A 17,847-nucleotide genomic window follows, 5' to 3' on the forward strand; every position below is an offset into this window, starting at 1 on the left:
AGAATTTATGTGCAACATCAACGCTCTAAGCCCATTACGATAAATCTTTACTTTGTGCAGCCAAGTTCGTGTAATACATGTTCCTTCACGATTCTAAATAACTCATGTATTCACTAAAGATCTATCTCAACAATTCTTTAAAGATTTTTCAGCTTAGAATCAACATCTGACCGTCTCTAATTTTAATTGAATATATAAATATCTTTTATATTTAAAAATATATTTTTATATTTAGTATATATATTTATATTTATTTATTTAACAGATTAATCTCATTAATTAAAAAATTACTGTTATTATACTTGTATATACTCAATTATTAATTATGTAATGAAATATGTAAGAAACATTTTCTTACAAAAAGAATAAATATATTTAAAGATAATCTTTAAGATTATAAAAGTCAATTTCTTTAGGCAATGTTACAATTGTTGAATGTGCTAGGAAAAATTGGTACTGGTAACTATTTGTCGCTGTCTTTTTGAGAAGGGATAAATGTGAAAGTTTGTTTAGGTAAAGAATGCAAGTGAACAAATAAAATATAAAAACATATAATTTGATGTAGATGAAGAAACAGGATTTGTGGTGTGACAAGTAAGCAGTATTTTACAAACATTGGGCGATGGAACGTCCCATTGTTTGTTTCTGTCAAAACTTGAGAATGTTGAAGGATGCTTTGTGAACAAGTCTAGCATTTAAAATTAAAAATAAAATAGTAGTAAAATATTTGGCTTTGAACAAGATTGTAAAATATGTTTATGTTATTTTATTGTAAATTATTATCGTTACCATTTTATCTTGACTTAATTAACTTGCCGGCCCACAATTCTTTGCAAGCGGTAATCGGTGCCACGCATTACTACTTTTGAATTTACATATTACTATTTTTGAACTACGTGTTTCTTTCCATAATTAAAATCATTTAATATTGATGATTTCTATGGTGAGTCAGAATCATATTTTTACATTAGTTGCCACGTATCATTGAACAATGTCGACATTGAAGTTGATGATTGGAGTAGTAAATATATCTATTACAGTTAAGATTTTGTTTCATGCCGGTATGAAGCTTTATTGTTTAGGTAAGGAATCAGAATTTGATTAAAAGGAATCAGAATTTGATTAATTGATCATGAGTTTTAAAAATACAACCTCAATTCTAAAAAGGAAACACTATAATGACTATGTGTCTTAATCAATTAGGAGTATTATTAATCGATTATGAAGCTTTGTGACTTGCTCTAATCGATTGGTTAAGGTTCCTAATCAATTAGGAAGTGTATACAAGCTTCTTAAATGATTAGAAATATTCTTGGTCAATTTCACACGCATCTTGATGTTTCCTCTATAGGTTTTAAGGTGTTTTAGCAAAGTTGATGGAGGTTTAAAACAATTTTAGGAGAGTGTGTGCATTGTATTAGTAATTTAAGAACTGCTTAATATCCTTGTAATATTATGACCACTCAGACATGGACCATACGAGATTTCACATTTCTGCTCTTTCACAATCTTTGAAGCTTCAAGATCTCTTCCTTGATTCATCATTGTTTCAACATTTCATATGAGACTTGACTTCTTCTAACTGATAAAGCTCGATAAAGTTTCTTAATAGACACCATCTCAGCGATTGATTGACTAAAGATCATCAAAAATTCGACCTAACGTTGCTTGACATTAGGTGTTTTCCTTAATAACATTGGCTTCGACATCTTGATCTCACAAACAAAGCATCTTGACCATTGCTTGACTGATGAAGCTTCACATTATAGTGTTATCATCATCAAAACTATTGTGAACACCTTACTACTACAGACATTATACCTGGAAGCACATATATCCACACAATCTTCCCAACACTAGGGATTTTATGGTCCATCTTCCTTATAGGTTATATAAGAAGTTTTGGGTTTGCGATGTTCCCCTTTTTCGCTATTTATGAATCTTTGAGAGTTTTTATCCTGTGTTTGCAATCTTCTATGTCTTTGACAATCTCGTCCCATCATCCATACTTTTGACGTAGGTGTGCCATCTCTTTTGATAGAGTATACAACATGTGGATCATTGAGCTCATATTTTCAAGGTAACAACTGAACCTAAACTTTTTCTTTTTTACATAATTGCTTATTTTATTAGGGTTTTTAGAGATGAGGGCTATGGGTTTTTTTCCCTTTCTATTTCGTACTTGGGTGAGTCCTATTGTTATAAATGACTTTGGTGGGATGCCAAGGAAGTAAAAGAAGCATTTCATAGAGATGTGTTTGTTAGTGGAATTAGCTTCGAATGAGGATAAACATGTCATCTTTGGTGAGTAATCCAGGAGATTTTCTCTTTTCTTTGGAGCTGCTTAGATGATGATTATTATTATTTTGACTTCATTAATCTTTAATTTGTAGATAAGATAAAATATAAAATAATTCGTCAGATGAAGAAGATGTATAAGGTTGACCATTTACTTGTGGTCGTTGATGTTGGGCACATTGTGACATTTTGGGATGTGAAACATTTAGAAATTGTGAAAGACTTCTATTTATCCTTTCACTCTCTATGAGAGAGACATACAAGTGAAAGAGACACCACATATTCACCCAAAACTTTAAGGTGATAGGTGTATAGGTCGTCTCACTTATAAAGTGTTCAACCTTCATTTTTCTAAACAATGTGGAATTAACTACTCACACTTGCAGACAAACAAATCATATTTATATTCTTGTTATTTATTTACTGATTACTTTTTGTATTTTGTTTTTACTGTTGTTAACTTATATTCTTGTTATTTATTTTCTTTTTTTTGGTAAGAAAAATTACTGTTTACTTTTTGTATTTTGTTTTTATTTTTGTTATTGTAAGTCTTGTGCACTTATGGTGCTCGTTGTCCCCTCTTGTAACCCTCTTACTTTTTATTTATATATTTGTCATTTGAAAATAATAATAATAGAGTTCTACAAAACATAGTAAAGCTATATACATTTCAAGACTCAAGAGTATTAAAACTTCTTACATGATGGTAAGTAATCTCATTTTGGATTCAAATTTAACATTAGGGACAAAATATTGGTTATAATTTTCTCTTAGTATGCCAAAGAATGATCCATTAATTCGTGAGATTGAGGAGCATAAAAACAAAGGGAAATTTCTTTATAGACCCAAACCTTCTTGAAAATTTGCGGAGAAATTTTAAAAATGTCCCTATATTTTGGAAGTGCATATTCGAAGTTACTTTTTTATAAATAAAAAATTTGTTTTCGGAGATTCACTTCTGAAAACACCTTATTTTTTTGAAAAAAATGTGATTTCGGAAATGCACTTCCAAAAACATTCATTTTTTAGGAAGGGAGTGTTTTCGGAGATGCATATCCGAAATATTCTAATTTTTAGTCTTGTAATTTTTCGGATATGCATATCCGAAAAAACTCAATAATAATTAAAAAATTAAAATCAAGATGAATCAATACAATTTATAGTATAATTAATTATATGAATTAAAATATATTATTAAATATATATCATTATAATCAAGATATAATAATAATATTAGTCTAATAAATATTTAAATCAACACCTTATTTTTATATATAAAAGTAATAATTATAATAATAAAGATATTTATTTACTATTTATTTTATTTTTTATGATACATAAAAAAAATAATTTTATAAACAAAATTTTCATAACAATTTTAGAGTTAAAAATTATTTTACCAATTTATATAAATGAAAAATATTTTTATTATATTTCATAAGTAAATTTTGAATTATATAAAATTAAATATATAATTTATTCACTAAATAAAATTAAGACAAAATTTTCTTGTAATTTTTTAAAATTAAATGAAAAAAAATTTTTTTATCATAATTAATTATTAAAATAATGTTTATATTTGTGAATTTTATTTATTATTTTGAAAAACTATGTAATTTTAAATTTATATTAAAATATGAATAAAGTAGTAATAATTATTAATGTAATTTTAAGACTGTTTTTGAATTTTTAGAAATATTTTTTTAATATATAGGATCTTACTAAGAGATACCTAAAAATCATATTAGTGATTGTATCCACAAATGATATACGGTGGGTAATGTCATGAAAATAACTATTGACATTCAAAGTAATTAGAGAAAAGAGGATGTGCCCTACCAGTGTAAATCATTTTTACATTGTCAATCAATGACAATCATGTATCTTACCAAGTCAGCTTGTAATTTTAAAATACTGAAATGATTTGGCACTTTGAAATAATCTGATTGAATGTCTGCATAATGGTGCACTACCATTAAACTCAAGTAATTAAATTCAACAAAATACTATAATTTTATATAGTTGAATACAAGTAAAAGTCAATATAACTAGAATTTTTTTATCAACGTTAATTTACAAATGTCTATAACTTCCATGAATATTATGTTTATTTTTATATGTTTCTAGGATATATTTATTTTTTATTTTTTATTCATATATACAAATAAAAGATAATTATTATTGCGTTTCTTTATTAATTTGAGTTAAATATACTTTAATTTTTTTATGTATGAAGGACAAATATATATCTTATATATTTATGTATCAATATGAAGATTTTTAATCTCATATTTTTTATTTTTATGAGTGATATTCTTTATATTTACTTTTTAATTTATAATTGTTATTATAATTATCATTATTATTATTCATAACTTATAAATAATATGAATTTTATGATATCTGAATTTATCAATATTCCAAAAAAATTTATATCGAAAAAACCTCTGACCATTTTTTGGAGGGTTTTTTCTGATATGCATATTCGAATTAATCAAAATTCTAATTTTTTTTGTGTGTTTTCGGAGATGAATCTCCAAATTAACCAAAATTTCAATTTTAATTTTTTCGGAGATACATCTCTAAAAAATATTTTTGAGTTTCCAGCAGGAGTTTTCACCGCTGGAGGATCTGTAAAAAATTCTCAAACAAAGATCACTTTTTATACAACAAGAACATAAATCACATTTGATCTACTTGAGTTTTCCTAACGGCAGGGCCGGGCCTGGGCCAGGGCAACCAGGCCCACGGCCCAGGGCCTCATAATTTTTCTGGGCTTTTGAAATTTATAATAAAGTTTTTATATATACATAGAGAATTGAAGATTTATAAATTAATTGATCTAGCGCAGCGGTTTAATCCTTTAAATTCTTGAAACAATGAAATGTGGGATCGATTAAGAAAGCTGTAGAAGCCATATTTCATTTTTTCTCCTGATTGCCAAAAGAAAAGTTCAATTTTTTTTCCTACTGTTTTGTGTTATTTTATAGTCATGTAAATTTTTTAATATATTATTTTTAATTAAACCATTATTTATATAAATTAAATTAATAGAATTAAAATATTTTTGAATTAGAGCTAATTTAGTCTACCGATATATTTTTAAGGTCATGTAATTATTGTAATTTGTTCGATTTTCTTCACGCTATTATATCAACTCTAACAAAGTTTTGAATCATTTATCGCATTGTCTCAAATTATTGAAAGTCTTGTATATAACTTTAAGAATATATATATATATATATATATATATATATATATATATATATATATAGGAAGCATATCAAGTGAGAGCATTTTTAAATGAGAGATGAGAGGAAGAAATATCAATCATTGGATTCATCAAGAGAGAGAAATTAATAGCCTCATTAATGCAATAACATTATCTCTCTTGATAAATTCAATGGTTAATATTCCTTCCTCTCATCTCTCATTTAAAAATGCTCTCACTTGATATGCTATATATATATATATATATATATATATATATATATATATATATATATATATATATATATATATATATATATATATATATATATATATATATATATATATATATATATATATATATATAAGGCCTGAACCTCAATTATTTGAGACAGCCTTGCGATCAAATATTAGTAAGAATAAAATATTTTTTACATTAGTTACACAGATAAATGATTAATTTTAATGTTGTTGTTATTATTTATAATTTAAATAGATGATGTTTTTTTCTAAAAAAAAATATATTTTAGTAGAGGTCCATTTTTATATTTCGCCCTGGACCTCTAAAATGTCGGGACCGGCCCTGGCTAACCGTATAACATTTTTCCCCTTTTTGAAGAGAAATGTGTATTATTTATCTTCGTATTTGTGTTCTAGCTTTTGGGGCTATGAAGCAACTCCGTTGCCAATATGCATTATCCAGAACAATGTTTCATAACTGGTTTCGGACAAGCCAGTCCGAGTTGCTTATTATCGAGTCGATCATGAAGTCATTTTTATAACAATGATCCAAAGTTGTCTTCAAACCATACAATCAACTGTTTTTATAAAAGAGAGTATCATTCTTAAGTATGAAAAAAGAAAACTGCATTCATATAATCATATTTGTATGAGTATAACCATTAAGTACAGAGCATTCCGTATAGTTATGAACAAGGCCTTCACCAAGAACAATTCGATTCAAGTCATAACTAGATTTACTAAACCAAATAACTTAGGCATCACAACTTGTGATGTAAGCAAACAAGAAAAAGACAGTTATGGATTATATACAGAGTGAAACATTGTCTAAGTTTAACAAAACTGAATTTGAAAATAACAAAAACAGTTTGCACTGCGCGCACAAGGATCACCATGCGGAGCAATCCTCCCAAGAGCCATGCTTAGAGCTAAAAGTCCCTCCACCACGCTGTTGTGCATATTCAGAAATTACTGTGCGAGCACATACATCCCAAGTCTTTGCTATATCCTTAAGAGACATAGGTTGTGATAAACCACGTAAGGATGCGCTAAACTTTGACTTTGATTTGGCAGAAAGATCTTCATTCTCCATACTGACAGAAATATACAACAACATTTCATTTTATTAGAAACAGAAGAATTCTAGGAAAAAATTTAAGATAAACTACAGAGATAAAGAAAAAGAATTTAATGTGACTATTATAATTTAGGCCCTAACTACTTTACTTAGTCAGATACAACAAAGCAAACAAATACTTCATGCATGAACAAAGTTGAAGAGAGAAAGTTTTGCAAGATGTGAACATTGTTTGATTTGAAAAAACATTCAATTTTGGAAAGTTGTTTTTCACTTCTAATTATGAAAATTCCAAATGGTTTTAATATTTTGTTTTTAAAGATTTTGCACATGAAGCAATGAAAAAAAAAAAAGAATGTCGCATTGATTCTAATATAAAATTTCAAAATAGGATAGAGGGAAACAACATAACAGAAAACATATTTTTCAAAACAAAGAAGCATTTTTGGGGATAAAAGCAAGCAAACAGCATATTTGGAAGATAAATAGCACACTAGATACCAAAATACTGATTCTCTCACCTGGATTCAACTGGAAACTTGTCTAGGAATATGGGGGAACAATTGGGATAATTTGTAGGAACAAGGAGGCGCAGGGGTTGAATTTGCGACTGCATGGCAGTAAAAACATAGATTAAGACAGTTATAAAATGGAAAGAATAAAAATTCCAATATTTTATATTCCTATATTAAATTGGTACAGTTTAGTTTAGATCCCTATAAAAAAAAATCATTTTCTGTCCCTCATCATTCTCTTATCAGAACTAAACACACATTTAGTTTTGTAGGGACTAAGCAGATAAAATTCCATTAAGACCAAAATATTTTTTTAAGTTTATAAGGGCCAAAATTTCACTAACCCGTAAAAAAAATAAAAATAAAAGTGTACGGAGTTTAAGAGTTTGAAGAACTCACCATCTGTGCTGAATTATAAAGGGCTTTTAAGCTTGGACTGAGAGCCACAGCAATGTAAGAACATTTGACAATAGTCCCTTCTGCCCCTTCAGCAGCGGCTGCTGCTGCAGTTGGATCAACTTCTTCATCACTTATGCTTACTACTGTGTCAATAAGCCGCTGATTAACCTCCCTAATTTCTTCCAAAAGGGCGTGATTAGCCTGCCGTATAAATTACATACTCCTTATCAGCATTCAGAATATGTCCAGAGAAAATCCATTAAAAATGAAGAGATTTCCATCCAATGCTAATTTCAATTTATTATTTTTGCATAGGGCTACTTCCAAATTATTGCATCTTTATAAAAGCAGGTTCACATATTAAATTGATCCAATTAATATCAAAAAAATGACATAAACAGCAAAGAGATCAATTTTTAAGTAAAACAAAACAACTAAAGAAATAATGCAGTACCTCAATCCTTGGCTTCTTGATATTGGATGTTGCAGTTGACTCCAAATCAGAAGCCTCCATAGCAGAGAACTGCTTGAAACTATCATTCACACTACCAGCAGATGATGCAACATTCAAGGGTGTAGCATTTGTGGAGCGTTTCATCCTCCTGGTTCCATTCGCACCATCTTGAGTGATGAAATTTCTAGCTTGAAGGCGACAATTAGTCATGGCAACTAAATCTTCACCAACAGCAGCTCTGGATCCATTGCCTGGAGCTGACCCTGCTATCCTATCGTTCATGCTGATAACTGAACCTATATCACTGACAGCTGCCCTTAAAGCTGCAGGGGTCAATGAACTCACCTGGAATCAAGATTAGACATAAATTAGTCATCTACAACTCCAAAAGTAAAAAGCAATTTACGTCATATTTGTGAACGACAGGTCACAAACACTGATCGGACCAGCTTTAGATAAACTAGACTAACCGCTTTAAGTAGGCGGTCGATAGGCTGCTCAGTAACAGTTGATTTTCCTGAAGGGGGCGCTAATGCATTACCATGAGCACCATCTGGACCGGTGAACTCTGCCAGTAATGGAGAGGCTGATATTCCAGGAGTTCCGATGGCAAGTGATTGAGCAGGTGCTGCTGCACCCGCACCCCCAATTTGTTGGTGTCCAACATTTGAAATTGATGAAATACCAGAAATGGGCTTTTCAAAATCTCCAGGCATAGGAGATGGAGCTAAGGGAGGTGAAGGAGTGGGGATTACAAAAGGTGAGTTAGCAGATTGCAAAGGGGTACCAACTTTTGTCAGAGATTGGAGGTGGTTTTGTTGGTCAATCTGGGGAGATGAATGTTGTGGAATTTGCGGAGATGTAGCCTGTAGTAGTTGGGGTGAAGAAACAGGAAATGGACCTTGCTTCAACGGTTGATGGGGATAAGCAGAACGCTGACTAGAAGCAAGGTGTTGCTGAAAAACTCCTGGCTTAACACCAATTCCCTGTCTCAGCTTCATGTCATTTACATCATTCATTTGCTGAAGTTGTTGCATTTGATGTGCTTGCAATTGGGCAGGCAGCTGTTGTTTTGCTGGCTGGTGTAACTGTTGTTGATGTTGCTGGTGTAGCATCTGCTGCCTCTGCATCAGTTGTTGCTGGTACTGGCTACTGTATTGTTGATTCTGCAACATCTGTTGTTCCTGTTGTTTTAGTTGCTGGTGTTGAAGCATACCAGAACCTGGCTGGAGGGAATTAAGATTCGGTTGGATCACATTTACCCCAGCTTGTGAAGATAAGGAGCTAACATTAGTTTGTTGAGGAGCAGTAACAGGGTTTTGTTGATGGGAGTTCATATTTCCTTGTCCTGAATCCAAACTGGCACTTGGCTGCATTGTATTCATTATATTCTGTTGTGCTGTAGATACACCAGACAGAGAGCTATGCTGCATGTTCGTCATATTATTCTGCTGCATTGTTGCTACAGAGCCTTGCATATTTGTTGCTTGTAACTGAGAGTTCATTTGATTTTCATGAGATTGCACTTGAGTAACTTGAGACTGAGTCTGTGACATGGAGTGCATGTGAGGTGGGGGAAGCTGCCCCGGCTGCAGCGAAGATATTTTCCTAGGTCTATTTGTAGTTATGAAATTTATAATCTGCTTCTCATATGAACCCAGCTTCTCCTTTAAACTAACCGTGATGTTGCTCTTGGAAACCTGGAGGAATGTTATAAGACGCTCCAACATCATTTTAAATACCTTAAGCTTTTCAAGCTGATCTGACTTTGGCTGTTGGGGAAGAGAATCGTGCTGATAAAAAACAGAAAATACAATGTTAAATACAAAATATAAGTTAAAAGCAAACACAAAAACAATTGAATGAATTGAGGGCTTCCTTTAAGGAAGGATGATGGCTTGATAGTGTTTAGCACACACTGCAACCTTCAGATTTTTCCAGGATAATTATATCATAAAAGGATTTTCTGTCCAGAGAAGCTATTAAAAAGTTGAACAATAAAATGTACCTGTTGAAGTTTCGTAGCGATTTTCTGATACATCTCACTTAGCTCTGGCAAGTAGCTCTCTTTCATAACTTGGATCTATTGTTAAAATCATCACAATTGAATAATGAATGCGTAAGAAACCATGAAATCTCTCATCTCATACAAAATATTTGTATTACTGTACTATTAATTGGCGAAGTAAGTAAAATAATTTTTTCCATTTGTAAAGCATTATAAATTGCAAGTTTTGTTTTCATGCTGAAATTGGCAAGATTCAACAATGCATTTGGCTACCCATGAGACCGTGACTTTGAATATTGATTTTAAAACTTTACAACTCATCAAAGCAATATCATTCCTCTCAACAAAGAATCAATTTAACAATTACAAGTTTTTCATGATGCCAAAATATTACTAATTGATAAAAAGCGTAGTACAAAATTCACTACAGAAAACCAAAATATAAAAATCCTTTTTAGGGTAGAACACCTATAGTTTCCACTGTTGCAGCCCATATTTTCAAATATTACGTGAAGGATAAGAATCATTCAAATAAATACCAAAAAGTAAGGACCTGTCTCCATTTTTTAGTGAGAATCCTATGTTCCTACTATTGACATATTTTTTGGCACAAAAGCCATTTGTTTGACAATTTTCGGTTTTTCAACTCAATTTGCCCAAACAATAATGAGAAAGTAGCATATTACCTTTTGATATAACTCTTCTTGCCACTCAGCCCCACTTGGTTGTCCAGTCTGTGCTGTTGAATCCAGAGAATCTACAACAATATATATAATACATACATAAGCATACATGAAAAATATCACAAATTATGAGACAAAAAAATGTGGAAATTCGCGTCGTTTTCGCTTTACTTTGTGAGATATAGAACAGTAGGGAATCGCAAAATAACTTACATGACTTTATCAAACCAATCAGAAAAATGCATTCATTAAAAACTGTGCTTTGCTATGTTTTATCAAAGATACTGTCAGGGAGTTGTGAGTAATCCTACAAACCACTTACTTATCGAGGGGGGCAAAAATATTGAAGGATGAACATTTGAGAAATATAAAAGATGAAGACCACGATCTCAATTTTTCTTCAAATGTAATAAGACGGTTATCAGGATTTACATAAATGGGAGAAGGGCAAAGATCGAGGTTCTAAATCCACGTACAACTAAAAAAGCACGGCATGTTGAATTCATGTTTAGTTTTTTGTTTTTCAGTTTTCCTTTTTTTTTGCAAGTATTTGTGAAGAACTGTTGAAAGCATAAGAGTGTCATCCAATACTATCAAAAACAAAATCCTACATGTAGAACCTTATGATTCTACATATAAGAAAGGCAGGAGGCATCCCGAAACCATAAGAAAACTCGTTCCGCTGAGATTATACATGGACTACATCGATGGTGGTCCATGTCGGAGAGCCAAAATCCCGCCATACCATCCGTTTTGCGACGCCGTTATAGCGGATTATGGCAGAAACACCTGTAATATCGGCCAATATTTACCATTGCGGTGAGCCCAAAAACCGCCATGTATATCCGCCATAGCGTCACTAGGGTGAATATTTGATAACACTTTAAATCCCAGCACATAGATTCACCGAGATTGTGCAATCGAACCAATTCCAATATCTTGGATTTGGTATTGCATATTCCAAAAAAAAAAATTGTCAAAACTCAGAGCTGATTGCAACTAACCTGACGACATCTAGCAAAACTCTACTGTATGCTAGAACACTATCCTGATTGATCTGACGCTCGAGATCGGTGTGGTTCTGGGTTGCTGTTTTATCTATGCCTCTATTTTGACCTGCAAGCCTCAGATTCAGGTTTGACAGAGGCGCCGTTCTACCTCTGAAATTGGGATAGTGGTTCACGGCTGGATTTGCTCTATTATATATTGTCAAACCCTAGATCTATTTCGGTATATTACATTTGCTGCCCAGCCCTTGTAATTAACTAAAACTAGGTTATGACCCGCGCATTACGAGTGTACAATTTTGGAATATCTTCTTTTTCAAGGTGGCTTGACTTGATCAAAACAGATATGAACACAAAGAGCAAGTCATCAACCTCTTCTAGCGCGTACTCATGAGCAACATATTGACAACCCTCCTTCAATTCATAATGCTAAACTTATTCCTTAGTATCATAAGAATTTTTAAAATAATCAAACTGTAGACTTAAGTCTACAACTATTCTAAAAAGGGTACGAAGTCATTTTTGTAATGGGAAAGATGAGTTACATTTATATATAAAGAAGGTGACCATGGTGGCTCAATGATGCTCTACAAAGTCGATAATTGAGAATAAGTTCACAAGTCTTTTTATATTGTTGCCAAGCCAAATTAAGCATAAATGAATACTAATTCGATGCACTTGATATTTGTCCTTAAATTTACAACTCAGCAAGTATGGTAATTAGTTTTTGATAACTAAACCCGATAGGTTCCTTATAGCATATGCATATTTAAAATTAGTAAAAGTATGGTAAAAGATGTAAAGGGAAATGTCTATTTAAACAAATTAGGTAATAAATGATGATGCAATAATTTTGCATCTGTTTTAAACAGTATAAAGATGTGTGAAGGTTTTCAAATACCCTTTTAACATGTAACCACTGTACTGCACTACTACCTATTATTTCAGTCATTCCCACCAAAAGAACTGATGTAAGTAGATGCATTGTAGACAGTAATAAGCATAGAGATTCTATCTAAACTAGCTTGATGTGACTAAACCCGTAATTTATGATTCTTTGTAAACAAAATAACCGACTATTTTATCCCCATGGAATTGCCACTAAAACAATTGATTTACCCATCAAATATAATGATGTCGGTCATTGCAAATCACTTTCTCATATTGGGAAACGTGGTATGCGAACCGAATAGCCTTGGAAGATGTTAGGCACAGTTATGCATTACCAAGAAAGAGTGAGATTAATTGGAATTTAATAGAATTACTTGGCATAGAAAGAGCTGAAGTGGCAGCACAAAGATGCGCGACTCTGATTTAATAAAGTCTAATTTTTTGGTGTTTTAAGATTCTGTTTTCAAACATCAACTTTTGACCTTAGTTTTATTAGGTTTTCCTTGTTTCTTTTTCCCTGGGACAGACAAGACATAGACCTTAAAGACTACGATTTCACAATCTACGCATCTAACTCTAAATGATCCTATGTAGTAGTAAGGACCCTAAAAACTTGACTATCTCTTGAGCCACAATTTCAATTGATAAAAGATAAGAGGACAAAATGGTGTAGTTCCAACTTTACGTACTTGACGAAGTTTCCGGAAGAGGTCTTTGTGATTGATATAGCTGCTTCTGTTGATCAAGAACACCCGTTTGTTGAAGTATGGAACCCGGTGTCTGAAGCCTTTGCTGCATATCTCGTTGCAAAGGATTTGGTTGCTGTTGCAAACTCATTTGCTGTTGCAATTGTGCAGGCTGAGATTGAACCTGTGGCATCAATTGCTGTTGTGGCACTTGTTGTTGTGATTGCTGTGCTTGAGATGGTAACAAACTTGATGCACCTTGTTGTGATTGCTGCTGAATTGGAACCTTCGATTGCTGTAGCACATGTGCAGAGTGCTGGCTTGTCTGCATGCCTGAATTGGCAGATTGAGATCCAAGGACCTGCTGCTGTTGTAACCCAGGGACATTGTTTCCCAACTGTTGATGCATATTTGATAGGTTGTTTTGCTGATTTATTAGTTGCTGCTGTTGCAAGTTTGAAAGATTATTCTGCTGTGCAAGTAACCTCTGTGATTGCTGCAAATCACCAACATTATTCTGTTGCCCAAGCATCTGGGAGTGTTGCATGTTGGTTGCATTTGCCTGTTTTCCCATAAGCTGTTGTTGTGGCTGCTGTTGTTGAGGTAATATTGACTGTTGAGTCATTGGTGTTTGTTGCTGATGAACAACAGAAGTCTGTTGTTGCTGCTGCTGCCTGATAACTTGAGGGTGTTGCTGAAGCATGGACTGTGTTGACTGTTGACCATTATTAGATTGCTGATTGTGCTGAATGCTAGATAGAGAAGATGTTTGGATCATGGAAGGCTGCTGCATGCCAGATTGCTGAGAAGATTGTAACTGATTGGATTGTAGAAGGTTCTGCTGCTGTTGTTGTTGCTGCTGTTGCTGTTGTTGAGATTGCATCTGAAGCTTATGCCTCAAAAGCTGCTGATTATACAGATACTGTTGTGGATTCTGTGACTGCTGCTGCTGCTGCTGTTGTTGAGGAACAACTTGCTGCCTCCCTTGCATTTGTCTCTGGGAAGCATTAAACATATTTTGAATGTTGGAATTTTGAATGTTGGAATTCTGACCAACATTCGGGATGGAAGCCTGGGCTAGACCAGATACAGGTGGAAGGTTGGGCTGAGATGCAATATTATTTTGAATGTTTTGAGATAAAAGTTGTTGGCGAGACTGGGGCTGGTTGGGCAAAGCAATGGGAAGCTGCTGCCCTTGATTGTGAACTTGAGACTGCATACCAAGTCCTATTAAAGAAGTAAAAATTGGCAAGTCAGAGATACAAAAAATAATAATAATGATGTAATGTCAGAATCCAAAAGATTAATGATTCATTAATAACACAAGAATTATTTTAATAAGAAATAGTTAAAAGAAATCAAGATTGAAGATAGATGACAAGGACAAAGATCATGTAGGACCAGTAAAACTTTAAGTGATAATGATGTCGAAAGCAATAGGTCAATTAGTCCCGATAGCAAATGTTAAAAGACATGAAACAATTCGGCATCTGATACTCTCAGAATAAGATCACTGTGGCATGGCTTTTAAATGCTAACCTGGATCAGGAGGTTTATTGCTAGGGCCAACTAGATTCGATGTTATATTGTTGGCAATAGTGCCCTGGGATTTAGTCTCCATTGTAAGCATCTTCAAAGATATTTTCCTTAGATAATCAGACTGAAATTAGAGAATGCCACGATAAATTGTCAATCTTCCATTGTACTAGTAATTATCATTTGATAATCATGTGACTTCTAATTAGAGATATACCTGGCTTGTTGCAGCCGTAAAAATCTTCTCTTCAAACCTTTGGGCAATCTTCCGAAGTTCATGCAATCCCTCTTGACCAGAAACGGGAAGATGCCTTTTTAAAGTGTCCATTCTACAAAAATGAAAAACAATGGTTTAATTATTAAATAATGGGTCTTGCTAACCAGTACCCTCAGGGCAATGGTTAAGCATTCTAAAAAAAGAAAATATTTTATAGAATATTTAACATTTCAATTTTCGAGGCATTAAATATACAGATTACCGAGATAAATTTACTATTTTTAAAGTCTTAACCATTGTCCTGGGGGCACTGGTTAGCATTTCCCTTAAATAATACACCCACCATTCTTAATTATAAGAAAAATTTGTCCCAAAAAACAGGATGTATTTGATCTAAAATTTGAACCAAATACATCAACTTTATGAGTTATTAATATGTTATTGTCATTAGACTGACCTCAAACGATAGAGGATGACTGACAAGTAATAAAAATCATTGAAATCATTTGGACATGTTCGCATAAAAAAGATAGTAAAATAGATGGCAAATAAGGATCACATGAACTAGAAATGTTCTTGGTAACATCTTAGATAATCTCCTCAAGAAATCTTCTTTGTGACATTAGCAAAACTGAATCCTATTAACATTATCGTAGTTTTCCACTAAGAATTCGTTGTCTAGAAAACCTGCGAAACAGAACGCAAAAAACTAATGGCAACACTCTCCGCCCAAACACACCACATGCTTACAAAGATAACAGAGATCAATCAACAATTTATATTTAATTTCTCTTTTGATATGCATCAACGGTCAAAAACCCGTATCAAATCAGTAACACGGTAGTAAAACTAAAGCTTACATTTTGTTGACAATTCTTTGGCGCGATTCTTGCTGCAATTGACCTCTCCAATCACTATTATCCATGTTGGGCTCAGCCCCTTGATTAGGTCTCCAATTATTAGTATCCATTGAATTTAAATAGACTGAAACCACAAAAAGAAGGAATATTCTTGTCAAATCAGGCTCTGAAAGGAAGGTATAAAGGATGCCATATACGAATGTAAAATTAAAAAGGTAATCAATGTCAGTTACGGACTTGTCGGAGAGTCAAATTTACTCGGCTATCAATAAAGTCGTGGCTTCTAACTTTAGATTGTAATAAATAAATGTAAACAAGCAAATCAAGGCAAGATAAATGGACAAAGCATGAGGAAGACCATACATCTCATACTTTATACATGCTTGTTGTGGTTTATTACCACTAATATTACCATCAACATATCTTCTCGCTTCATGGATTGACGAAAGTATACTCGAGAAAAGAGTAAACCAAACCTCATATCTATAATCTATCTATTCATAATAACTTGCTGTAAAATTGATGGAGGATTAGGAAAAACCTTGAGGAGATTCCATTGATTGAAGTAGTCAAAGCAAAAGCTAAACAAACTACATATCTATCTATCCATAAACTACAACGCGTATCAAAATAACATGAATTACAAAAACTCGTTATTCTATAGCGTTACTCTTGTGAATCGATTATTCTCCAAATTTGGCTACAAAAAAGAAGACGTAACCGATTATTTTCCCTTGGAAGATCTAAACTATTTCTTCCAAGGCCTTTGAATTTAATCAAAGCAAATCAAACGAATACTAAGAATCTTAAATTTCTATGATCAAAATCAACGAGGAGATTTAATCAAGCAAAAAATGAGAGAAAACATGATGATGAGATAGTTACGGAACCTGACGGTGGTAGACGGCGGAGATAAATATTCCGGCGGTGGCGCTAGGAGTGGTTGGATTGCGTGTATGAAATCGAGCAATTCAATTCAGGCTCTCTCTATCTAGACAGATTATAAAGTTTTCAAAGTTTTGATTTTGATAAATAATTTTATGAGACTTTGTCTTAACTAAAGATAATTCTTTAATATTGCATGAGTTATCCTACCGTCGGATTATTATATCAATAAAAAAGTTAACGGAAGATTAAGCTTACATATGAAAAGAGGATTTTAATATCTTTTTAATTTTTATGAAATTATGAAAACATTAATTGATAAACTTGTTAAACCATTTTAATGAATAAAAAATACGAGGTTATTATTTATTTATCATTATTATGGTTTGACGAATGCTAAATAAAAAATACGAATTTAAGCAAACGTAATTAGTTTAGTTGTGATTGTCGTAGGATTTATGTAGAGAGAATTATAGTTGGATTGCAACTAAATTAGATTAAATGGTTCAGTAGATCGGATATTAGTTGTGAAAAATTATTTTAAGTTAAATGAAAAAATATTATCATAATAGTCTCGTTAAATCAACCTATAGATAACGAACATTTCGCTACAAGAATCTCTTCAAATGTGTTATATCCCACTAGTTTAATTTAATTGGTTGAATTTCAGCCACGTTAGAAAAAATATAATATATATATATATATATATATATATATATATATATATATATATATATATATATATATATATATATATATATATATATATATATATATATATATATATATATATATATATATATATATATATATATTTATAAATGATTTATTTAAAATGCTATAAGAGGGGAAAAAAAAGCATAAACTTTAAAATTTATCA

General features: G+C 32.1%; 1 protein-coding gene across 1 annotated transcript; it reads right to left on the reverse strand.

Moving 5' to 3' along the window:
* Nucleotides 1-6,360: 6,360 nt before the first annotated feature.
* On the reverse strand, nt 6,361-17,145 carry LOC131654072 (mediator of RNA polymerase II transcription subunit 15a). The gene is made up of 12 exons (XM_058924484.1): nt 16,973-17,145; nt 16,083-16,206; nt 15,223-15,334; nt 15,009-15,129; nt 13,473-14,696; nt 10,889-10,959; nt 10,203-10,277; nt 8,665-9,987; nt 8,195-8,539; nt 7,741-7,941; nt 7,348-7,436; nt 6,361-6,842 (listed from the first exon to the last, which is right to left on the reverse strand). Exons 2-12 carry the CDS (start codon nt 16,190-16,192, stop codon nt 6,638-6,640), a joined length of 3,876 nt encoding a protein of 1,291 aa, XP_058780467.1. The 5' UTR covers nt 16,193-16,206; nt 16,973-17,145; the 3' UTR covers nt 6,361-6,637.
* Nucleotides 17,146-17,847: the final 702 nt, after the last annotated feature.

This window comes from Vicia villosa, linkage group LG2, assembly GCF_029867415.1.
Source record: "Vicia villosa cultivar HV-30 ecotype Madison, WI linkage group LG2, Vvil1.0, whole genome shotgun sequence".
NCBI classification, from domain to species: domain Eukaryota; kingdom Viridiplantae; phylum Streptophyta; class Magnoliopsida; order Fabales; family Fabaceae; genus Vicia; species Vicia villosa.

Bases quoted from the DNA above. Each gene is read 5' to 3' on its own strand.
- LOC131654072 (XM_058924484.1), bottom strand. From the start codon at position 16,192: ATGGATACTAATAATTGGAGACCTAATCAAGGGGCTGAGCCCAACATG. The intron at 10,960-13,472 runs GTACGTAAAGTT...ATATTGTTGTAG, and splicing joins TCTTCCGGAAACTTCGTCAA to ATTCTCTGGATTCAACAGCA. The intron at 7,437-7,740 runs GTGAGTTCTTCA...ACTGCCATGCAG, and splicing joins TTTATAATTCAGCACAGATG to TCGCAAATTCAACCCCTGCG.